This window comes from Perognathus longimembris, chromosome 28 (assembly GCF_023159225.1).
Source record: "Perognathus longimembris pacificus isolate PPM17 chromosome 28, ASM2315922v1, whole genome shotgun sequence".
In the NCBI taxonomy this organism is placed as follows: Eukaryota; Metazoa; Chordata; class Mammalia; order Rodentia; family Heteromyidae; genus Perognathus; species Perognathus longimembris.
Window position 1 is genome coordinate 43,082,638 of NC_063188.1, and position 27,009 is coordinate 43,109,646.

At 36.2% G+C, this 27,009-nt stretch overlaps 1 protein-coding gene across 1 annotated transcript in view; it reads right to left on the reverse strand.

The window, feature by feature from the left end:
• Diaph2 (diaphanous related formin 2) overlaps positions 1-27,009 on the reverse strand; it is an 826,225-nt gene that overhangs the window by 742,217 nt on the left and 56,999 nt on the right. Inside the window, exons 5-6 of the mRNA XM_048336944.1 lie at positions 14,641-14,745; positions 9,035-9,055 (exon numbers count right to left, since the gene is read on the reverse strand). Of these exons, the coding sequence (XP_048192901.1) occupies positions 9,035-9,055; positions 14,641-14,745 (126 nt within the window). The remainder of the gene's footprint in view (positions 1-9,034; positions 9,056-14,640; positions 14,746-27,009) is intronic.

The window sequence follows — 27,009 nt, forward strand, 5'->3', positions numbered from 1 at the left end:
ATGACAAAAAAATCACTTTAACAAAGAATCTAGAATTAAAAACAAAAACTTTCAAAATATATATAAAATATTTTTATCCAAAACAACAGAATATACAAGTCAGCTAGCAATGGTAAAAATGTTAGAAAATGAGAAAATAGCTATTCATTGCATATAATTAGGAAGACTGAAATGAGTGCTTTAGTAGTGTTTGTGCTATTTTTAAGAGATCACTTGTTATATGCCATCATTAAAAAGTCTCAGGCCTTATTGTCATCTAATTATGAAATCATTTTTTCTACTTTCTATATAATAGTTAAAATAATGACATTATTTTTATTCTGCTTGAATTTAGTTTTTAACAAAATTATCACCAATATAAAGGTAAATACTTCACAGTAGCAACTATTCTATAGTGCCTAAATCCATGAGAAACAAAGCAAGTTGGTATACAAGAAAATTATGTTTTACGACTAGGAAGCAACTACTTAAAACTACAATAATCAATGTTTTGTCTCCCCCTTCTGGACTACATAATTATAAAAAGAAAACCAGCAGTGTAAGATTTAACCTTTTTTTCCAGGATACGGTCAAACAAGTGGCCAGACCCTAATGTAATATTAAATGAAGTAATTGTTAAGTTCAGTTTAATTATGCAATAACAACTGCAGCACCCACAAAAACACATTACCATACTTACTGACATTTTATGGATGGCACTGTTAATAGGTTGTGAAGGAACAGATCAAAAACATTTTTAAACTACCCATAAATTTATACTTTTAACAGGCAATTACTCTTGACGTTACCTTCCTTGCCAGTCTACAGAAAGAAGCCCTTTGGCTCTATTTTGAGAAATAGGTTCTACAACAGTCTCTCAATTGGTGCCAATGATTCTTTCGTGGTCCATTTAGAAAAAAGGAAATACACATTTTTAACTGTCTTTCAGTATGACAGGCATGGCTACCTTCTTTTGGGTAGGGAGGGGTGCTGGTACTGGGAATTGAATTTAGAAAACTGGGCAATGTCCCATAAATCTTTCACTCAAGACAGACACTCTACCACTTGAGCCACATCTCCACTTCCAACTTTTTGTAGTTAATTGCAGATAAGTCTCACAGAAAGTCTGCCTTAAGACACAAAAGTGACCTTTTAATTGTCCAGTAAACAGTAATATCACAGGATACCAAAGTGCTTAGCTCTGTTCAACCTTGGCCCATGTAACCTCAATTACCTAGTAAAAGCATTTAAGCTTCAGTTTATAAACAGGTAAAAGCAATTCCAATCATGAACAACATATAGTACCATTGTGCAGAATATATTTACAGAAGTAAAAGCAGCAGTTTGAAACAGAGAAGCACATGACAAAACTGGACTGTTAATTCTGTGAAGATCAAGAAATGCACTTGCATGGTGAAACTTTCCTCTTGCTTCTGCGATCTTAGTCATTTCTCCTTGATTTACAAAACTTACTGAATTCATCATCTTGGACTCCAAATGTGATCTTGATCCTGATTTCAAGTACTTTTAGTCACTCAGGCTTGAAATTTCAGTCATTATTGATTCTCAAATCTCTTCTGCCCTTTTTAATCATTTGCTAAGGCTGATATACTCTACTTCCATGCTAGCTCTCTCTCTCTCTCTCTCTCTCTCTCTCTCTCTCTCTCTCTCTCTCATCTATACTATCTATCCATTTAGTTTCTACTAAGCACACTCAAGTTCAAGTTCTTATTACTGAAATTACTGCAACAACTCCTTGTTGGTCTCCCTGCCCTCTTCTCGAGCCTCATCAACTTCCACTACTCTATTAATCTCTAGATTTATCAACCCATGGCTCAAATCCAAGGCAATCACTGACTACTAAAGATACTCTTTGGTATTTTTCTCTGAAAATGACCTCTAACCTACCTTCCCAAATTCAGGACCCCTAAGTAAATGTGTTTTAAATCACCCTCCATGGCTTTTGGGGCTCTTTTATAAATACATGCCACAATACCCTTTATTCATACTACTTCACCCACGGGGACATCTTTGCTAGTGTCCAAATATTTCAGGCCTTTACACTAGACCTTCTCCTTGTCTGCAGAGCTCTACTTTAGATATTTGTGTGAGTCTGTCCATTCTGATGTCTTTGTTCAAATATCATTTGCTTGGAGAGCTCACCTATTTAAAATAGCATATACGTGATCTGTGCTTATTCATCTTGCTTTTCTTTTTATTTCACAGCATTTATCACTTGCCGAGTCATCATATTTGATGTGTCCTTATTGTCTGTTTCTCTAGCTAAAATGGTAAGTCCATGAGGACTCTGTTTGCTTTTTTCATTCTAGCACTGTAACTGCCACTAGGAATTAAGATCCAGTTTTTTAAATTGTCTTTTTTTGCTTCCACTCCCTACAGGAACTATCATGCTGAGAATGAAAATGCCTCACTTGCAGAAGCTCTAATCTCTGGCACTAGGATAAAAGCCATCCCTCAATTCCCCAGAAGGGGCCCACAGCTAAATCTCCATGGGCGAATTTCCTGGCTTTTTTCCTACAAGTTGTTGCCACTGTTGTGGGGAAGGGAGTGAGTCACAATGGCTCCTGTCCCCAGTTTAGCCTAAACTGTAAGTTCTTTTTTTTTTGGGGGGGGGGATGTAAATATATTATTTCATTTTTCTCTTAGGGTAGACTAGCATTTGATCCTAAAGCCAAGCTTTGTGGCCAGGGGCTTTGGTAATAACACCCACAATACTGCCTAACATACAATTTATACCTAGTAACTCTTTGTTCAAGAAAGCAAGGGCATAGTGCCACAAAGATTTAAATGGTATCAGGGAATGAACGAGTGGTAAATCAAAAAATGCATATTCAGCTCTTTCTGATGCCAAAACACTTTCCCAAAAAGCCCTGGCTGCTGCCCTAGGCACTCCATTATTAATGTTATTAAACTACCTTCTATTTACCTTTGTAAGGGCTAGTCATATAGCTGCCATCGTGTCTAATCATATCAGTTCTTACTTCCTCTTTACAAGGAAGAATACTTATTTTTAATTATTGCTCAGTTGCAATGAAATTAAATCAATCATCATAGTTGTTTTCTAATTCTGTTTCATAACATATGCTACTAAATAATAAAAATGCTATATTGGTTCATAAAGACCTACAGCACTTATGAAGAACTAGTAGCTACTGAAAAACATCATTCATTTTCTTCCTATTGCAAATCATCTTTACAACTTTGATAACTACTAGAAGATATTTTATCTTTTCCCTACATTGACAGCATCTCTATAGAATCTGCAACTATTTTATTAAATATTTAAAATATAATCTTATCAATATTGACTTGGGGCCATGTATGCATTGCCTCATTGTTTACCTCCAAGCCCAGCAATAATCCACATCAAACAACACATAGCTTCCAATATATAACCAAAGTATTGTCCAGCTAACTCCTCCTACCATTGTGACCCATAATACTTAACCAAAAAAAGAGAAAGATAGTCCTATGCAGTTTTACCATATAGTCTCTAGACTTCATGTCTTTCACATCAAGCCTTTCATAGTATTCATGACATTTTTAGAATATATTTTTGGCACCAGGTGCCTGTGGTTCACACCTGTAATCCCAGATACTCAAGAGGCTGAGAAATCTCAAGAGGCTGGGGATCTTGGTTTGAAGCCAGCCTGCGAAGGAAAGTCTTCGAGACGCATCTCCAATAAACTATACAGGAAAAGAAATGGAAGTGGTGTTGTAGCTCCGAGTGGTAGAGTGGTAGCCTTGCACACAGAGAGGCACAGGGCTCAGGCCCTGAGTTCATATACACTTTGTACATACTATTGCAAAGGTTACTTACATACAGGATATATTGAATACAAAGAACATACTTTAAAACGTTCCTGAATGTATGCAGTATTGCTAAATTCTGTGTTGCTAAATTTAGTATTGCTAAATATCCCCAGCTTACAGTAGGGAAATGAAGATCACAGTAGCTGTGTAAATTATCCAAGGTCACATACAGATAGTATTAAGCAAAGACAAAACCTGAACCTAAGTTCATTTGAAATGAACATATGACCCCTAGTAAAGTGTACATTCCTTTATAGAATGCATATTAAAGCCATAAAAATACAAGGCCATAGGATGATAAAGACTACTATTCAAGGATATAAATTACTAAAAGGTAAAATAGGAATGTCATAGAAGGAGCCCTTAAGGAACATCCAAAGTGATAGAAACTGTAAAGAAACTGAAAAAGAAAGTGCTATATGAGTTCACATAAATTGTTAGGTGGAAATGGAGAGGAAAAGTTGGGAATCAGGATCAAGACAGGCTTCATGGAACATCTATGAAATGTGGCCAAAGTATTTATAAAAAATGTATTAGATAAAAAATGATTTAATAAGTAAAATCAGAAACAATATTACCTAAGGTGGAGGGGGTAGTTATGTTCAGATAACAGACACTTTTCTAGTTTGACTTTTAAAGTAAAATTTATAATGCTGCCTAGTGAAAAGGAAGGCTGACAGTGAAGATCAGCAAAGCCTCCAGTTCTGCTCCTAATCAACACTGAAGAGACAAAGGGAATTTTACCAATTTTACCCATATTCCTCTTTCCCTTTTCATTCTGACTGTTACATCATTGTCTTTTTTTAACTAATGTAACCATAACCACAACATTTAATTTGGTTATTCTAGAATTTCCCCTAAGAAATTCTGATGTACCCTTTTTCATTCTTTCTTTCTCTTTTGCCAGTCCTGGGGATGGAACTCAGGGACTAGATGCTGTCCCTGAGTATCTTTGTGTTCCATGGGAGCGCTCTACAACTTGAGTCACAGCACAACTTTCAGCTTTTTCTGAGTAGTTTACTGGAGATAAGAGTCTTACAGACTTTCCTGCCTAGGCTGGCTTGGAACCCTGATTTTCAGATCTCAACTTCCTGAGTAGCTAGGATTACATGAATGAGCTATTGGTACCTGGATCCCTTTTTCTTGATAAATGAAACATTGAGCATTTGAAGATTAATGGCACTTAGACACACAGACCTTTTCTTGCCAGCCCTAGGGCTTGAACTCAGGGCGTGAGCACTGTCCCTGGCTTCTTTTTGCTCAGGGCTAGCACTCTACTACTTGAGCCACAGTGCCACTTCTGCCTTTATCTATATATATGGTTCTGCGGAATCGAACCCAGGGCTTCATGTATGCAAAGAAAGAAGCACTTTACCCCTAGGCCATACTCCCAGCCCCACACACAGACTTTTGAATCACTGACTTTTAATGAGCGCGATTGTAAACACTATTTTTATTCCTCCACTTAGTAGCAAACTATGGACAAAAAAATGCCTTCCCTGCCTAAACTCTAAAACTAACCCTTCACCATTTCATCTAGACACTAATTCATGGTGGGAAAAGTTGAAGCCCCCAGCCTCCCAAGTGATGGGTGTGCCTGAATTCCTCCAGGCAGGGGCAGGGACTTGGATGACAGGTTACTATACCTGTTAGTCCAGTGCCTGACACTCAAGTTTCCTGTACCCCTGACCTTATTTAAGTCCGGACCAGCTCAGGCACCAATATGCCATGCCACGTGTCTTCATGTTCATGTCCTTTGTCCTGTGTACTGGCTCTTTTCCAGTCACCATTGGAGCTGAATTGGTTTGTTGGAATTGTTTTGTTCCTTCTTTCCTCTCCAGCCTTCATGGCTCAGATTCCTAACAGTGTTAAGTGTATTTGCTGGATGCTGGTCTTTGAGACAGGAGTCCACCATGCAGTCACTGGCCTTTTAATAAATGTGCCTTCTCCATTTTCTTGCCATACAACAAGAGGAAGGAAATAATAGTGTGATGTCTTGGTTGTCAAGCAGAACATGGAATGCTACAGCTGAGGACAAGACTTCTTGCATCATCCACTGAGTGGCTTATGGGCCAACTCCAGAAAACTTTCAAGCAAGGTCAAGATTATTTTATCTCATCCCCCAGACTCCCTTACTTACTTATTATTCCACACGACAATTAGCCTCTAGTTAAATACAGGTCCCCATGGACTCATACAAGTCTTCTGAGAAGTCTCCCAAACAAGGTATTCTGTAATTCTAATATAGTAGAACTACACCTACTTAAAGATGGTTATGTTCTGGGAAATGCATTGTTAGGTAATTGTGTCATACAAACATCATAGAGTGTACTGACATCAAACTCTAGGCAAAAAACCTGTATCGCATATTACTGTACTGAATATTATATTCAATGGTAACAATGTATTTGTATTAACTTATCCAAATATAAAAATGTAGAGTAAAAATACTGGGTGAACCAGTCATGGATTACTCATGCCTATAATTCTAGCTAATCTGGAGGCTGACATGTGAGTATTGCAGCTAGAAGGCAGCCTGGGCAGGAAACTCCATGAGATTCTTCTCTTTCTTAGCTGTAACTCAAAATGGCTGAGAACTAGTCTTGAGCAAAAGAGCTCAGGAACTGGGCCCAGGTCCTGATTTCAAGCCCCAGGACAAGTATAAATGACCGAATATTTTCAGCTTTGTTATATGCTTTATTTGAGGAGAGAGTTATAGGAACAGAACCCAGGTCTTGGTGGCTCTATCAACAGAGTCATGCTCCCCAGCCAGCTATAGTGTAATCTCATGAAACTACTGATTTTTATCAAAAATGTTATTTGGTGCCTATTTCTCAGAGTGTGCTCCTCAAACAACTGTAATAAAATCTCCTGTCTTACCAGATAAAAATGTACATTTGTTGACCATATCGTAGACTTCATAATCCTGGTGGAGGAGAGGAAGATAACCAGATCTGTACTGTCATGTGCTGCCCAGTTTGAGAACCACTCTGGTAATTCAGCCCATACACCTATCAAACGTATGCTTCTTTTTTATCTCTTCCATTTTTGGGGGGGGGTCTATCATGGGGCTTGAACTCAGGAAATGGGCATTATCCTTGTGCTCAAAGCTAGTACTCTACCACAAGTGGAGCCACAGCTCCACTTCTGGTTTTACAGTGGTCTAATTTGAGATAAGAGTCTCAGGGGACTTTTCTGCTTAGGCTGGCTTCAACCCTCAATCCTCAGACCTCAGCCTCCTGAGTACCTAGGATTACAGGCATGAGCCACCAGCACCCAGATAAATGAATGTTTCTTAAACCACGCTTTCAGCACATCACTGCTTTGTTCAAAGTAATCTCAAATTTTCTTCCTGAAATTCAAAAATCTCCTTCAACTGGATTTTCTAAAGCTTTCTAATATATAATCTTTGTTCCAACAAAGTCAACATTATTTCTCATTTCTTTCATTCCTGTCCAGACACACATGGCCTCATTGTCTTTCCAGGCCTTTGAACTTACTATTTCTCCCCCAAAACAGATTGCTTCTGAGCCTCTCCATTATCTGTTTTCCCTTTTGGAAACCCAGTCAGCATAACAAATTACTCCTGACCTAAATCCAGAATCTTGCATGAAGTTTTTACTACTTATTTCAATACGACTTCTCTCTCATACTTATGAATTCCTATTACACTTACTTTAGGCATGCACAAATAAATAAATTGATTAGTCTTAGAGAGTTTTTCTTTTCTAGTCATCAGTTCCTGTAACATAATACTTGGCACATAACACTAAAAAAATACCTGTAGATAGGTGTGTTGACACACTTGTAATCCCAGCTATATCAGGTAAGAGGAGCACAGTTTGAAACCACTTTCAAGGAAAAAACTTTAAAAAGCAAGACCCTATCTGAAAAATAACTTAGAGCAAAATGTGGTGGAAGAATTATACAAATGGTAGACTTTGCAAGGTTCTGGGTTCAATCCACAGCCTTCCAAATAAAATAAGTATTTGCTAATTTTTAAAATTATCCTATGGTAATTAATGTTGGGAGGGAGGGAAAAAGGGAGGATGGAAAGAGGTTTGAGGAAAGGAAGGGAGGATGGGGAAGGAAGGAAGGAGAACTGAGGGAGGGAAAAGGAAGAAAAAATTTCAGTAAATAAATATTAAATATATTCACTGTTCTAGATAATTCAGTACTTAGTGATGTTTTTATTTTATTGAGCATTTTATTGAACAACAAACAGTTTAAAAAAAGAGGAGCAGGAAATGGTAATATGGGTTGAGGGTAAGGGCAAAGAGCAGAAGTCACACAAATGGAAGGAGGAAGTGTGAGCAAATGCATTCCTTACATTCAATGCACATTATGTAAAAATTGAACCATGTAACTTGAGGGTAGAAATGGCAAGGGTGAGAGAAAATAATGAAAAGGGTGACAATGATCAAGATACATTGTACTAATAACCTGACTTATGGAATTAAAACCACTTTCTATACAACTCTTCCCTATTCTCTAAATCAGAAGCACTTAGTCAAGAAGGAAAAGAAATTACAAATAGCTTCTAATCACAATGTAGGACACTTCTGGTTTGTTACATAACAGTTTATCATGGAATTACTCACTGAGATAAAGTACCTTGTATAAAAGGCTTTAAGTGACAGTAAAGGAAAGAACCTTCAAAGATAATTAAAGTTAACCATTTCAATGTATCCATTTAATAAATGAACCCTAGAAAAAAGTGACTCACTCAGAGTCATAGAACCAGTGAACACCACCAAACAAAACCAAGCTGCAAGGCTGGCTCACTGCATAGCAAGAGTTTTTATTACACTATGAATACTTTAGTGATAGGCAAATCAAAACGAGATACTGTAGTAAGAATTCTTATGAGTGACAAAGAAGGGGGGGAATCGTGTTTTAGGAGTTGCCCTTTGCCATCTGAGAAACTGAGGTTTCTCACACAATTTCAACAGAATCACACAGACTGAAATAGGTATAAATAATAATCGCAAAGAAGTTCTGAGAAAATATATAAGCATATTCCAGATCTAAAACATTTCGAAGAATTACAAAATATACTCCACAAAGCAAAATATCCAATCATCTGATGAAATACCTCTATGTTTTGGTAAAACATGCACCCCACCACCCCAAAGAAAGCCAAACATATATTCTAAGCAAAACCCACAAATCCCCAAAGCTCAAATTAGGGCCAAGGAGAGAACCCCTCTTTTGTACTTACCGTAACTTTACTTCCAACTATCTGTATGCAGTGATTGGTCAGCGGACAGTGGTTATGGTGTAAAAAAAAAAAAAAAAAGAAACAGCAACAATATTAGTAATCAGAAGCTTTTCAAAGACGTTAGATGTTTAGTAAATTAGTAAGTAGCTAGCCCTAATTACACTCTTAATAATGTAAGTCCAGAGGCCCAATAAAATACATCAATGAATTTGTATATATTTCTAAAATGTGTAAGTCTATAAGAATAAGGATTTCCAAATAAAGGAGACTTGCTATTTGAACATGGGATTCTTTTATCAAATAATGTGAAGTTAACTGTAATCTGTTATTAGGTATCAGCACATAGCATCTCAAGTACATTATCAAGAGATCATTGATTTTTTATGGCTAATACTACTTGTTTTCTTTCCTTACTATGCAAGTATATTAAGCTTCAAATAAGGTAATTTAGAAAAATTAATGTTGCACCAAATATCATTTATGGACTTTAGAAGTGAACTTTAAATGAAACCAAGAGTATTTCATTGTTAAAAATGTAAATTATGTAATATTACTTTATATTACACTTCAAAATTAAAGGATAGGCTGCTTATCACTATAGTTTTTGTTCATTCTAGTATTCCTATTGTAAAATCTAAATTTTCTAAAGTAAGGACAAAGAAATATTTTTTTCTAGACATGTACACAATTCTAAAGAGAAAATTTCAACTTTGAGCTTCTTATCAGATAAAAGACAAGAGGAATTCTGAGAGGAAAAATTGTCTTTAGGGAAGTAAAAAGTAAATGGGGCGTGATGGCTCAAGCCTGTGCAGATAGCTCAAGCCTGTGCAATCCCACATACTTTAGAGGTAGAGAGCAGGAGAACATGACTTTGAGGCTACCCAGAGCAAAAAATTTATAAAACCAAATCTCAACCAATAGCTGGACACAGTGGTATAAGCCTGTAATTCTACATACCTATTTGTGTTGTATGGAAATTTACAAGTCAGAGGATCAGGACACCATGGGCATTTAGTGAAATGTTTTGTCAAAAAATATTCAAAACAAAAAAGATAGAAGCCTAGCTCAAGTGGGAGATCTGTCTAGGAAGTATGAGGCCCTGAGTTTAAACCTTAATACCAAAACAAAACAAACAAAAAAGAAACACAGTTTTAATTATAACCATATGCCAAAATTAAGATATAAGTCACATCATTGTTAGCAGATTTCTACACAACTAGTAGCCAATTAAGAGCTAATCATTCGTCTGATAGCAGTTATTATCAAGATGTGTTCTCCTGTTCAGCCAGTGCTTTAAAAAGACAAAACATTGGGGCATCAGTGGCTCACGCCTGTAATCCTAGCTACTTAGGAGGCTGAGATGTGAATGTTGTGATTCAAAACAGCCCAGGCAAGAAAATCCATGAACTTCTTTTCTTCAAAAAATCACCTAAAAAGTGAGAAATAGAGCTGTGGCTTAAGTGGTAGAGCACTAGCCTTGAGCAAAAAAGCTCAGGGACAGAGCCCAGGCCCTGAATTCAAGCCATAGGATCTGCAAGAAAACAAAAATCTTCATTTGAAACTCAGTAAGCCTCGTAACGTAAAACTGTCACAAGATGCAAAAAGATGATGACAGTTTCCAAGTAAATCATTTCAGAGGAATCTATGAACCCAAAGAGAGAAGCAAGATTCTTTAAGCATTCATTCAACAGACTGCTTATGAGCAGTAGTGATTATCCAGTTGCATAAAAACCTCTTTGGAACCTTTAACAGGCTTCTGAATTGAAAAATATACTATTGGCCTAAATTATTTCCTCTTAGCAAAATAGATAGAGGATGTATTTGTCCCTTGTTTATGTATCACAGACATGAAATGACACACACACAAAAAGAATATGAGCCTATGTTAACAAATAAAGCAGGTCTACACTCAGGGAAATAACCAAAATATTATCCATTTAATGATTCATTTGGAGAGTAAAATGATTTTGTCCGCTAATGCACATACAGAAATAGATTAGATTGATTAGTCATGGAAAGCCAAGAGAAACTAGTTTGGTCATGTCTGGATTCAATTGCAGCATCATATCCAAACAACACCTGGAAAGAACCTAAGGAGAAAAGTGTCTGATCATGGCCAAAACAAAACCATAGTAAGTGTATAAACAGACACATACAGACACTGCAACTATTGCTACTTGTTATACAAGTTAGCAAATCTGTATTTGGTATCACTGTTTAAAATTAAATTTGAGATTTTTATTTTTCAATCAATGATCCTTCACAATGGCTCACATTATCTTCAAAAAATACAATCTGATATATCCTATAATATAAACTTCAGAAATGGTGACCTGAAGTAAGAAAGAAACTTGCTGATTGATATTGTAACAAAGACATTGAAATTTAGTAAACTAATGTTAGGACTTCAGTGAATGTCTGTATATACTGTGAATTACATGCAAGATCCTCCTCTAAGTCATCAACGCAAAATGGTGAAATTTATATATAATAACATGTGTAGTACTTTAAAAGTTTGGTTTTCCATTTTTGAAAATATATGCAGGTAGTTTGTAAATAGAAGACTCTTCAGGGTTGTGGCCAAATCATACACATATACCCACTATTCTATGTCAGGCCCACAATTACATTTCTTTACAGTAACTCAAGGGGGATAAATGCACAGTGGATTCTCTTCTAGCCACGTATTTAAAGTTCATTCATCACTGAAGTAAGCATTCCACAACTTTCTCTTTTGTAGGAATTTAAGCAGAAATGCTAACCAATAATTTTCATCATTAATTTGTGATTCCCCTAGCATACTACTATCCTATGCTAATTTGACCAAGTTAATTATACAACAAAAGATTTATGTTTGCTTAGAAACATCTTCATCTTACTTTAATGTCCTTAGCCAGGAATGTAGAAGCAGGATGGACATTTCTCATCCAGCTCATATGAATGGTTTCATATTCTTTTGTGTTTATTTTTTACTGTATTTTATTCTATTTATTTTCTTCTCCTACGTATTGTTTGAGCAGTATTGGGGTTTGAACTAAGGGCCTCCATAGCAAGTGCTTCTACCATTTGAGACATGCCCCTAGCCTGTCAAGTGCAAAATGTGCAATTTTTGCTTAAATATTATTACCAGTGAGACATATTTAACATGTAACTTGAAAACATTTTTCTACCAAGGATTCTAACTTTACCTTTACTTCAGTATGAAAAGGTCAACTATTTATAAGACACTGTCATAAATTAGTGTGCATTACCATATCTGCTTTAAAGGGGAAAGGGTTTTACTCAGTGTATCAATACAGTAAAAAAGTAAGAGTAAAAAAATACAAGACATGCGATGAATAGGTAACACCATACATTTTGATGAGAATTGGTGCAAATACTTTTGCCCTAATCATGAAGAGAATACTAATTTTCATTGACTGCCATCCCTCTCACCTTTAAAAGAAAATTATTTAAGCAATTTTCATAGTTTTTATGACATTAAACAGTAGTAATTAATATATGCCATAGGCACGAAAGTTTCAAAACATGCTTGTCAATAGGCTTTCTTTCATTAAAATATTTGTCCCAAGAAATATTTTTCTAGAAGTTTCTGAGAACTCAAGGGCAATAGATATATGAGCTGCATGTAGGTATGCTGAATGAAAAAAGCAAGGACATTATACTCACTAGTACTGAATTTGAGGATAGGGCCTTAAACAAGAAATCTTCATGTCTTTTGAAAAACATTCCATTTACTTTTTTTTTTTTTTTTTTTTTTTGGCCAGTCCTGGGCCTTGGACTCAGGGCCTGAGCACTGTCCTTGGCTTCTTTTTGCTCAAGGCTGGCACTCTGCCACCTGAGCCACAGCGCCCCTTCTGGCCGTTTTCCATATATGTGGTGCTGGGGAATTGAACCGAGAGCTTCATGTGTAGGAGGCAAGCGCTCTTGCCACTAGGCCATATTCCCAGCCCCCCATTTACATTTTTTGAATAAAGGAGTTCTCAAATGCACTCATCTAGTATTTTACTTTTTTTTTTTTTTGCATTTCTGAGAATCACTCTTCAGACATTGTGCATACCAAGCAAATGTTTACCACTGGCCTATATTCCTAACCGTAGTTAAATAAATCTTTGCATTGTAATCTAAAATAAATGAGTGCATAACTTAAAAGGGTGCATTTCACTGGTCATTTGGAGGAAAATAAGAGAAACTGGAAAGAAGCTCTTAAGACAGAATGAGGAATAATCCAAAGGTCAAGGAATAGTAGCAGTGAATAATCTTCATTACAGTTAGCCCCACTTAGACACAAGCCACAAAAAAAAACAAGCAAATAAGCCAGAGATACTAACAAAATCCTGTAGTTAAAACATCACGTGATTTGTCTTATGCTACTTGTCTTGTGCACTCAGATTTAGTTTTATATAGATTTACCAGCGTACTTGCCTTTAGGTATTAGAAAAATAACACTGAAGGTACACCCTGCAATTCCTAAAGCATTTTACTGTGAACAATAACTCGAATGCAAAATTGAGAAAAGTTTCATTGGAATTTCAAAGTAAAATCTTATGCATCACCTAATTCTATTGAAAATGATGCTCATGGCAAATTTCACTTATCACTTGAAACATATTTCTGCCCTTGGATAGCAGAAGCAAATTAAAAAACATGCTGTTGCTCGGCTCTGCCAGAGCTGCACTGCGTTATGTTTAAATAGTTCAGCATTCAGACTTCGCTTTTGTAAAGTACAATATACAATCAATACAGTCACAAAATGCAATAATTGCCACTGCTGTACTAAAATAATATTAGACAGCTAAAGAATTTCATAATATATTTTTCAGATGTAGAACTATTTCTTTATTGATCAACTGCTTACCTTTAAAATACATATGTTTTAAATGTGCATGTATACACATCTGTACATATAATACACATTTATAGACAAAATCACTGTGTATGCATGTATTTTGTGTAAACATACAATACATATGGATTTTTACTCACTCTAAACATGAAAATCTTCCTTAGGAAAATTAAAAATACATTCGCCAATTCAAAAATAAATTTTGGTACAAAAAAAAATGAAACCTGAAAACTATTTCTGAAAGTGCCTTGAGAAGCTAATAAGCCAAAACCTTATTAAAACAGTATAATTTTCATGTTGATAATAAGCACATTCAGTGAATACAGGATTTGATTAAAGCTCCTAGTAAGTGCTTCCTTTACCTTAAACACAGCTGTTTACCAATTATGAGACAGCTTATACAGCCTGAATTATATAAAATAATTGGAAAAAACCCAAACCCATTGCCAAAAAGTATAATCCAATATTAGAGACAGAGCTTTAATGTAAACTTGAATTAAAGTGATTATGTTTGGGCTTTCTCCTTCAACTATCCAAACTTGTCATCTAACCATCTGGCTCAAATAGGTATCAAATTTTTACCAAGTGCACAAAACCTCTGTTCCCACACTCATTGGATTACTGCCTCACGAGCCTTTCACCCATAAACTGCTTCCTAAACAGCCTGCATGAGTATACTGAGACAAGAATGAGAAGATATAAGGTTTGTTCATTTTTAAACAGATAATGCTGTTTGTTCCAGCAAGGTCTCTGTACTTACAGATTTAGCAGTAGCGGAAATATACTGGATGACCATCTCACGTTTGGTGGAAAAATCTTTGTCTCGTAAAGGAGCCTTCTTTTCTTCATTAAGGTTCATGTCCTCCTGTTAGAAAGAATATTTACTACTATGAGCAGTCTGCTTAAGAATTTCAAGTGATTAATAAATATTAATCATATTTACAACTTAAAATATTCTGGCATTCTGTAACAAATACAAACAGTAGTTAAGGCATATTTCTTATTCATATTCACTCCAGATGATATGATCTTGTTTAAATTGCACTGGGTGTTCATGGTTTATATTACTACATAGACTACCATGGAGAAGAAAAAATGTTTTGAAACTTTTCCACAGATTAAATGGGTACATGGAAAGCTATTTATTTACATTGATAGCAAAGGCATACATACACAGATTACTATTCCATAGATGCTCCCATAAGCCCACTATTATCCAGACAGGCAAATATTATTGGTTAATCAATAGGGAATATATATGTGTATGCATACACACTACACATAGCAGTGAAGGAAAAATTGCTGCACGTAAAGAGCAAAAAGAAAGAGAGAAATATAGTGATCTGCATTGAGATAACAAAAATTCCTCCTGGGATAGAAAAACATTCATTTATTGAGGTTCGATTAGCATCCATATGGTTGGGAATCCATTTTTATTTTTGTGCTACACAAGCATCTAACACTTTAACCACACAAATTATTTTCTTCATTATAATACCCACATCAGCCTTTGAAACATAAGAAGAAACCATTGATGAAATATAAAACCACAACTCAAAAGGGAAATGATTGGGTTTAAAATTCCAAGAGAAGAAGTCATCCAACAAAATGAATAAAAATGTTTACAAATCACCTTTCAAAGGGGGTGCATACCCATACAGACAAGTGTTTAACAATAAAAAAAAATCACAAAGAGAAAAGATCTGGGGAGAGAGAGAGAGAGAGAGAGAGAGAGAGAGAGAGAGAGAGAGAGAGAGAGAGAGAGAGAGTGTTGTAGTGAGGTTTGAAAGCTTCATGCCTTGCATTAAGCCCTGGGTTCAATTCCACAGCACCACATAAATAGAAAAAGCCAAAAGTGGTGCTGTGGCTCAAGTTGTAGACTGCTAGCCTTGATCATAAAGAAACCAGGGACAGTGCTCAGGCCCTAAGTCCAAGCCCCAGGATTGGCAAAAGGAGGAGGAGGCAGAGGAGGGGGAGGGGAGGGGGAGGAACCAGGCACTGGTGGCTCTTGCCACTCTTAGCTACTCAGGAGGCTGAGATCTGAAGATAACAGTTTGAAGCCAGCTTGGACAGGAAAGTCTGTGAGACTCTTATCTCCAATTAACCACCAGAAACCAGGAAGTGGTGCTGTGGCTCAAAGTGGTAGACCTCTAGCTCAGGGACAGTGCCCAGACCCTGAGTTCAAGCCCTATGAGTGACAAAAAAGAACAAAACAAGACACCCTTTATTCTTTAAAAAAAAAAAAAAAAAAAAGCTTCATGCTTGTTTGGCATGCTTTCTTGGCTGGCACCTGGGCCACTCCTCCAGATCTGCTTCATGGTGATTATTTTGTTTTGAGATGGAGTCTAGCAAACTTTTTTTGCCTGGGCTGATTTTGAACCATGATCCTCCAGATCTCAGTCTCATGAGTAGATAAGTTTACAGATGTAAGTCACAAATGCCCACGTTGCATAGACCTTTTTTTTTCCTTCTAGAAAAGATGTAAGAATAGGCAAGGATGTTCATGATTCTTATTTATTGGATAAAAACACCAGCACGTATGCCACCATGTTACTGCCTCAAGAGTAGCTACAATTTAAAAAACTAGACTAACAAATATTTGCGATGGTGTAAAAAAATTTAACCTTCACATAATGTTAGTTGAATGTGAAATGATCCAGCCATTTTGGAAAACTCTGGTAATTCCTCAAACAAGTTAAACTTAAAGTTTAACATACTATATAATTCAGCATACATGTCCAAGCAAAATTAAAACCTATCTATACATTAGGCATGATAACACATATCTGTAATCTCAGCACTCATGAGAGCTGAGATAGGAAGATCATGAATTCTAGACCTTGACTCCAAAAATAAACATATATCTCCACACAAATACTTGTACAAAAATGTTTACAGTTACATTATTCCTGATAACCCTACCCAAATATGTATCAAGTGATAAGTAAACAAAGTAAAGTATACTTACACAACAGAATATTGCTCAGCCACCAAAAAGAATCAGATAGACCCTGAAATTGTATTATGCAAAGTGGAACATTCAGTCATGAAAGACTATGTATAATATATGTTCACTTGTATAAAATACCCAGGCAAGTCAAATCTACAGAGACAGAAAATAAACTAATGCTTGCCACTGCCAGGAAAATAAAAAAGAACAGATTTGATTAGTATTGTTTATGGCTCTGGTGTTTCTTTTGGGGGTAATGCAAATAATCTGAAATTGATTTATTTTCGGCAGCACAAGACTTTGAATATACTAAGAACACAATGATTAAGGTATATGAATTGTATGTTTACATTTGACGTTTGAATATTTTTTGTTTACTTTTTGGTTGACATTTAATAACTACACATATTTATAGAGTACAAGGTTATGTTTTGAATCACATATAAAGTGTGTAATGATGGAATTAAGGAAATTAGTATTGCCATCGTCTTAAACATCGTCTTTGTAGTGTCAGAAATATTCAAGGCACTCTCATGTAGCTATTTTGAAGTATAATACACAGTACTCCTAACTAGAAATCACTGTACTGTGCAATGAATCACCAGAATATTTTTCTTCTACTTAACCCATACACTGCACTCACTGGCCAACCTTTCCCCATCCTTTATCCCTTCCTACAGTGCTCAACCTCTGGAAATTACTATTTTGTTCCTCAGTTCTACAAAAGTGCAAATTAGTTAGAATGAAAATTAGTACAGTCATTATAGAAAAAAAGTAGAGAATTTTGACAATTGAAAGTAGAACTACCACTGAAGGCCAGTCATCCTAGGTACTCAGAAAGTTAAGATTTGAGAATCACAGTTCAAAGCCAGCCTGGGGAGCAAAGTCCATGAGACTCTAAAGGGATTCTTATCTCCTACTATCCACAAAAAAAAACCAAAAAACTGGAAGTAGAGCTGTGGCTTAAGTGGTAGAGTGCTAGCCTTGATTGATAAAAGCTTAGGGACAGTGCCCATACCCAGAGTTTACAAAAAATAAAATAGAACTACAATCAGTCTTAGTACTAGTATACAGCCCAAAGAAATTTAATCATTACATGGGAGGCATATCTGCACTCTATATTCACTACAGCATTGATCACAACAGCTGAGAAATTGTTTCCATCCAGTTCTCCATCACCTGATAGGCTACACATGCACAATGCCATGCTCTTCAGCCATAACAGAGAATGAGAGCCAATGTTAGAGATGTGGGTCAAGTGGCAGAACACATGCCTAGCAAGTACAAGTCCCTGAGTTCAAACAAGGAAGGAAGGAAGGGAGGGAGGGAGGGAGGGAGGGAGGGAGGGAGGGAGGGAGGGAAGGAGGGAGGGAGGGAGGGAGGGAGGGAGGGAGGGAGGGAGGGAGGGAGGGAGGGAGGGAGGGAGGGAGGAAGGAAGGAAGGAAGGAAGGAAGGAAGGAAGGAAGGAAGGAAGGAAGGAAGGAAGGAAGGAAGGAAGGAAGGAAGGAAGGACTGAAACCCAATCTTTTCAACAACATGGTCAGATCTGGAAATGACCACATTAACTGAAATAAGTCTGGCACAAATAGATAAAACAAAAATATATTCTCCTTTACATGAGAAACCTAAAAAATTATATGCCAACTTTTAAGTAAAAACTAAGTATTTTCATTCCTTCAGTAATTCTAACCAATCTATTTATTAATCAACTAAGCTAGTGAGCAAAGAACAATATGAAAGGCTCATATGAGAATGTGGTAGATCAAACAAAAAAATCCCTATAAAATTAACAAATTATGTCTGTGAAATACAAGTTTAGTGTCCCTAATCCAAATATTAAAAATCCATAATTCAATGTCCAACACTTCCAGGTCATGATTTGTGAAGACTTTTGAGTGTCAATATTATACTGGAAAGGATTCAGATTTGGGGGCATTTTTGCATTTCTGATTTTGAGATGATTAGGAATCCTCAACAAATAAAGTCTACCCAATACTATAAAATGCAAAAAGCTACAAAAATCTGAAACACATTTTGGGTAAGAGATTTTGAGCCTATACTTGTTCTATAGACAGGAAAAACACCATGAACTTTATTTGTACCCACTGCAGTAAAACAAATCATTCATAGTAAATACTTATTTTTTTTGGTTAATTTATCTGTATTTTCCTTTCACCTTTTCTACCTTACTTATGTAATGTGTGTATACACATATATGTATTTGTGTGTGTAAATTTATATATATATATACATATATGTCATGTGTTACTAGGTCTGAGTCAGGTCTTTTCAATGACACTTTTATAGTACTGTGTAGAAATAATGGAGGCATAATGGCCAACACAGCTGGGATCATGTCCTCAGAGTAGAATGGTTAAGTAAGAAAATAGACAAGACAATAAGAGAAATAGTGTCAAGATTGGGTGTGATAAAGCTTATCAAGGCTGCTCTATATTGACTAGTCTTCAAAGAATGCCTACCAGCTAGTAGTAATGCTTCTACCCCCTCAGCCTTATTGCCTAAACTACTTGTGACCACAGCTATTATGTTTTAGTAATACTACATGTTTGTAGTTGTTACATGCATTATGCTATTACAGACTTTCATTATTATTTTTTCATGATGCTATTCTCTCTGCTTGGTGTATTGTTAGCTAGGCCATCTCCCTCTTGTGAGCTATCACACAAGCACAACCCACACCAAATATACATGTGCCGTAACTAAGATAATTCAAGATGACTCTCAACCACTGATTTTCCAGGAAATTTTGCTGAAAATGCTACATTTGGAAACTGATGGCCCAATCTGGTTCTTGCATATTAATTCCACATATACCAAAAGTATGTGAAAGGTAGTAGAGGGTAGAAATTATTTATCACTGTACTTTCAGGAAACAGAACAGTTCCTGGAGTGCAGCATTTAATAAATAATTGTTGATCCAATGTGATATTTGGGAATCATATCTTTAAATATTTTCAGTTGCTTTAGAGTTATCAACATGGTTGATACTTACACATTTGGTGCAGGGACTGATTGAAAATGGGTATCATTTATATGAACAGAAGAGTCTATAATGACTCATTTCATTATTATGGAAATAAAAATATACACTACTAATTAGGCAGCAGATACTTCGAAATCATTAACTCCAACTTTATAATACAATAATAAAACTAAATAGAGCAATACTCATAATTCAATATTAACTCTCAACAACATAATTGAATATGAAGCTACTTCTAACCACACTAAGTTCTTTTTCTCATCAAAACAGAAAAGCAAGCTTTTAGTATATGTAACATTTAGTTAATGGATTTACAATCATACAAAATTGAATGTATCTACAATTCAAAAACTTTCTATAAATTAAGTGATTCTATTCTTGCAATATGCCTAAATTTCAGCTTAAGGCTGGATGTTTCCACTTACTGCTTTTAAATCTGAGCTTGACTGCCTTGTTCTTTTTGTTTTTAATGGTAATAATTATGCAAGTATCCTCCAACTTCTAGACTGTGAAGTACTGGATGAATGAGAAAAATATATCCTAATATGAACAACAATTGAAACTATGTATGATAATTTTAAAGTTTTAAATCAATAGATTTTTATATTATCTAAACTGATTCGATTCCTAAGGGGTGATTTCTCTGATTCTTGTAGTTCCTGCTAGGCAAAAGGAAAAAAACAAAAACATTTATTTTAAAATTTCAAATGAAGCCAGGCACTGGTGGCTCATGCTTGTAATCCTAGCTACTCAGGTGGATTTAAGCCAGCCTGGGCAGGAAAGTCCATGAGACTCTTATCTTCAATTAACTACCAAAAGGCCAGAAATGGGGCTGTGGCTCAAGTGGCAGAGTACTAGCCTTGAGCACAAAACATCAGGGACATTCATGTGGCTTGAAATAGGAACTTAGATGTGGTTCTAAATATATCAGAAGTAGAGTTCAATTTCAGGCTGCCAAAGAGCATATATAGCCTAGGATTGGATATGGAAATTTAAGACTTTCACTGGGTCTGCTTCATATCATGAAAGTAAGCAATAAACTGGAGAGCCTTAGGTGCAAATAGAGGCAGTTCCTCGAAGAATCTGGTCCTAAAATACCAAAACATAATCACGTAAAAGACATGTACACTAGAAAATCTGAATGAAGATGCATCATAGGACTGACTGTATGTGCAAACAAACTTAACAGGTATCTCCCACTTTTAGGATAGAAACAAATCTCTCAGATTGATATTTGGTATTTAATCATTTAGAAATGGAATAAGAAGATACTCTTTCACAAAACATTAACATCTGTGTACATTTTCTTGCAGTAGATAAAGAAAATAGTTTGTGACTCAGCAGTTTATCTTCCCTAGTTTCCTAGGTAAATTTATGTGGAGATAGGGCCACTAAGGAAGTAAATGGTTAAATGAGTTCATAAGGATATACGTTCTGATGCTTTAGGATTTTTGTCTTTATACAAAGAGGCACAAAAGAGCTGGAGCTCGTATGTCCTTTCTGTAGGTGGGTAGACAAAGTGATTGGGTAAATAACTATTAAGATGACAGCTACCTAGGAGCCAGGAGGCCTCCGAATGAAAGCTACCTTGCAAGCACGTTGAACTTAGCCTTCTAGGCTCTGAGGAAAACATTTCAGTAGTTTAAGCCATCCGGCTATAGCAACTCATAATGATAACTTTTCAATTTCATTTGTGTAAAAACCAAGAATCTTAATGTCTTTCCTCTCACCTTAACTAACTTTTCATTGTTTTAATCACATGAAAATGTATATTTTTATTACTGCTATTACTGAAATGTTTCATTTTTTGTACCTTATCTATATTTAAGAGAAAATAAAACAGGCAATATTAAATTAACTACTTTTTTGCCAGTCCTGGGGCTTGGATTCAGGGCCTGGGCACTACCCCTGACCCTCTTTTGCTCAAGGCTAGCACTGTACCATTTGAGCCACAGCACCACTTTCAGCTTTTTCTGTTTATATGGTATTGAGGAATTGAACCCAGGGTTTCCTGCATGCTAGGCAAGCACTCTATCACTAAGCCACATTCCCACAGTCCTAAATTAACTACTTTTAAAGAAAGATTAGAAATAGTGCTCAGGCCCTGAGTTCAAGCTCCAACACACCTCTCTCTCTCTCTCTCTCTCTCTCTCTCTCTCTCTCTTACTGTCTACTGAAAGAATTGTCGAATTTCGATAGTCATGTTAACTTGGAGTTAATAAAACATCTTAAGTATTCAAAAGATCCAGACAGCTTTACCTAGACAGGTTGTAACCACTTAAGGCATAGAAGTTCAGATGGAAAGCAAAGTCAAAGGAAAAATGTGTTCAAACATTATCTCTCCAAACAGCATGGAGCCAAAAACAAGAGGAAAAAGTATGATGTAAGTGAATGCTACTCAGGAATGACACCAAATCTACTCATCTATTTCTGCTTCCAAGGCTGTGTTTTAAAGTTTCAATCTTGAATAACCACATACCCTCCTTTCCCCTCAGGAGAGTAATGTCAGAATACATTATTTCAACCTGAGAAAATACAAAATATTATTTCATTTTCTTGTAAACTTTAATCCTGAGCTCAATATTCAAGCAGTGTCTGGAGTACAGATATTGCGTAAAAGACTCTCTGGAGCATGGAAAAGAAGTCTTAGTAATATTGTACAGACAATAAGCATTGAACCTTCACTGACAATAAGCATCAATCATTCTCTGTATCCATAGGTTCAATGGGTACATAGGTAGCATCTTTACCAACTTGTAGTGCATTTCAACATACTCAGAAGATATGGACCAGATTTGGTGCATTTGCTGATTATTTTGTCTAGTTTTAACTAACTCAACTCTCAGAAAATGGCTCTCAATGAATTCCTACAAAGACAGATTGAGGATAATAGCATAATACCAATAATGCAAGCAAGCATTAGGGAGCAAAAAAATGTTAAGACTATTACACATCCTAATCATAAATCTGAATCTCCTATCTATCAACATACAGGGGCAAAAATCTAAGGCTAATAAGCTATCTAAGGCTAAAAAGGTAACTATTTGAAGTATGGATGGATAGCATTCACCCCAATGACTCTCAGTTTATGTGTATATAATACTTCAAAATACTAGCAATGATAGAATTAAGGCACCTCAAATTAGGAGGTCATTTAAAATGGAAGCATGCAGGGTACAAAGAAAGCTTCTTCAATTTTCTCAGCAATCAGTATCCTCTGTTACTCAGTCCTGTTACCTTAGTGATATTTGGTAAAATTAATGGCACATGTTATGAAACATCTTTGAAATTTCCTTCTTTACTAGCAAAGGACAAAAGGTTCCATAGGACTGGAAAAGCACTTGGTGAAGGCAGCTGAAATAATACATGCAAAATATCACAGTAGTAATATAAAATACATTTCTTGCCAGAAAATTGTATCAAAAGACACAGAGAAATCATTGCTGGAAATTGGCTAAAGTATTAGAAAAATTACTCAAATGTGGGAGGTTTACTATACAGCTGCATAAAAATAGTTTGTTTTATAAAACAGTTTATAGTACTTGCTAGATTGTTTCAAGAATGAAATATAGAAACTACTTTTTCTGTGAGTCACTAATAGGACAAATGTAAACTGGTTCAGCTACTCTGGCAAGCAGTATGGAGATTCCTTAGAAGGCTAAATATTGAACTCCCCTATGACCCAGCAGCCCAACTTTTGGGTATCTATCCAAAAGACCACAAACAAAATCACAGTAATGCCACCAGCACAACAATGCTCATCGCAGCACAATTTGTCATAGCGAGAATCTGGAACCAACCCAGATGCCCCTCAGTAGACGAACGGATCAGGAAAATGTGGTACATATACACAATGGAATTTTATGCCTCTATCAGAAAGAATGGCATTGCCCCATTTGTAAGGAAATGGAAGGACTTGGAAAAAATTATACTAAGTGAAGTGAGCCAGACCCAAAGAAACATGGACTCAGTGGTCTCCCTTATTGGGAATAATTAGTACAGCTTTAGGCAAGTCATAGCAGAGCATCACAAGAGCCCAATAGCTATACCCTTATGAACACATAAGATGATGCTAAGTGAAATGAACTCCATGTTATGGAAACGATTGTTATATCACAGTTGTAACTACTTTCAACGTCCCATCTGTATCTGTAGCTTCTATTATTGATGATGTTCTTGTATCACCTTCCTGTGGTTGTACCTACACTATCTCTGTAATCTTATCTGAGTATATTGGAAACCGTGTATACCAAAATTGAGAGACACAGGGTAAAAAAAGACAAACAACTACAAAAGCAATACTTGCAAAACTGTTTGGTGGAAGTGAACTGAACACCTCAGGGGGGGAAGGGAAAGTGGGAGGGGGGTTATGAGGGACAAGGTAACAAACAGTACAAGAAATGTATCCAATGCCTAACGTATGAAACTGTAACCTCTATGTACATCAGTTTGATAATAAAAATTTAAAAACAAAGGCAATAAATAAATAAATAAACAAAAAAGAAAAATGTGTTACCAAAATACAAAAGTAATTTAATATTTTTAACAAGATTCTTTCTGGAGAAACTACAAATGGGTAAGGATTCCTCAGAAAGGTTTACACCAACATGCAAAATTCAAGTGGTAGCTTGAAGGAGTTTAAGCCAAAGTACATATTTTGCAAAGTCAAGAATATAGGTTGCTTTTATTGATTGATTGATTGACTGATTGACTGATATCAATTGTGAGGCTTGAACTCAGGGCCCTGTCCCTGAGCTCTTTTGTTCTAGGCTAGTGCTCTATCACAGCTCCACTTACAGGTTTTTTTTTTCACATGGTTAATTGGAGACAAGAGTCTCACAGAGACTTTTCTGCCTGAGCTGGCTCTGCATCGTGATCCTCTGATCTCAGCCTCCTGATTACAGGCTTGAGCCACCAGCACTTGACTGCTTTTATTTTTTTTAAGTGTAAAGGGATTTCAAACACAGTATAATGTTTCTAATTTCAATAGGAAGTTACCATGAAAATATTTTGTAACTTACAAAGACATCTGAGGCTGTCTCACAAGATAAAGCATTTTGAAACTGCTGAAATACAGCATTGTTTAGGCAAGTTGTATTCAGCAAAAAAGACAACTAGTACAAAAACATGGAAAGTGCCCACGTGTCAAATGACATTCTTTGAAGATTTGATTTTTTAAAGCCCATCTTGAACCCATATATCTGGAAATAGAAAAATGAAACACTCCAGAGGAGTTGTACTAACAACTAACTACCCTGAGGGAGGAAGGAAATTTACCAGGCACTGTTCCAGCAGGAAACCTTTGCTTGATTCATGGATTGCACTGAGAAAAGTTAATAGTGTGATTTAATAAGTGAACTGTGTTTTACTTCCATTTGAACCTATGTATCAGTGTCAGATTTCTCTTTCAGCTATCACAAACGTCAAGCCAAGTATCAAAAGAAAGAAAATGAACTTGGAACTGAAGCTTCTAATTGCTGCCTGTTTTTAAGTAAGGGCATTCAAAAAATAGGAAACAGTAACACTACTCTAACTCAAAAGTTATTAACCATGACAGCAAAGATTTTTTGTTTTTTATTTTTTATTTTTTTTGTTTTGTTTTTTGGCCAGTCCTGGGTCTTGGACTCAGGGCCTGAGCACTGTCCCTGGCTTCTTCCCGCTCAAGGCTAGCACTCTGCCACTTGAGCCACAGCGCCACTTCTGGCCGTTTTCTGTATATGTGGTCCTGGGGAATCGAACCTAGGGCCTCGTGTATCCAAGGCAGGCACTCTTGCCACTAGGCTATATCCCCAGCCCCGACAGCAAAGATTTTTGTAAGACTAAAACATAAGTCCATTGTAAATCATACGAAAGTCTTGCTCATTTCATGTTTCTCACTTTTGTTGTGTATTTTATGTTATACCATCAGTACATGCATGTGTTCCAAAGATAAAAGATTAGTAATTTGCTGAAATATATATTTATACAAATAAACATACTGTACACATATCGATTTTTTGCTCTGATAGGAAATACTACTGCACCAGTCCAGAAATCAGAACAGTAAATGCTTTAGGTATTTCAAGCTTTAGTCTCTGACTTTGTTTTAGGTTTTTGTTTTCTCTATTTATTTTGAGATAAAATTGCATGTAGTTCATGCTGACCTTGAACTCCTTGTGGAGTGCAGGCCCACCCTGTTTCAATATGGAACAGTGCTGGAAGTAGTATGGAAGTATTGCTGGAAATATCAGCAACATTATATACATGAGCCACTAGACCCCACTACCATTTCAATTTATCTTTGTACTCAACTCTGCTGTAGTATAAAGGAGCCATTAATGGTATTCACAAAAGAACAAAACCTCATTTGTGGACAATGAAATTGATACAAAAGTCTTCTTCATTGGCTTATGGTTTGAATTCAGGGCTGAGTATTAACCAGGCATTCTACCTCTTAAGTCACATTTCCAGCCTTTCCTCCACCCATTTTAGTTTTGCTCTTTTTAGGTAGGGTCTCTCAGTTTTGCCTTGGGCCAGCCTCAGATCACTATTATTCTACCTTTTGCCTACAAAGAGGCCTACAAACATGTACCAACACACCAAGTTCCTTAATTGAGATAAGGGGCTAACTAACTTTTATAATTGCTTCCTGGGCTGGCCTTAAACCAAGAAAATCCTAATTTCTTACTCCCAAATAGTTGGGATTACAGGTCTGTGGTAAGGATAATATCTTAGGAATCCTTGCCTTCTACAAATAAGTACTAGAGTTCCTTGACAGTAGGGCTAGTTTGTGAATAGTTTACAGCTCTCTGTTTAAAATTGAAGAGTACCTGGCTTACAGAAGGCCTTGGAATGTGATGGAGTACAAAGTGCATAACTATGAGAATGTTGTAATGCCAAAAATAAAGAATAATAATTCACAAGTGACACTGACTCTCATAGTTCCCTCACATCTTTATCTGCCTCCTTCCTCTGCCTCTGTACAGGTTAAGAGGTATACACTTAAGCAGTCTATTCACAGCTATCCCAGTACACAGAAGTCATTTGTTCACATGGCTCCCTGAGTAAATCCTGGGTTCTATGATGCAAAAGGCAGTATTGCATTCATATCTAATCTCTGGCCTATTACATTCTCCTTAGCACCCTACACAGTCCAATAAATGGTGCCTGGAATGCACAATTCACTTCTACAAACT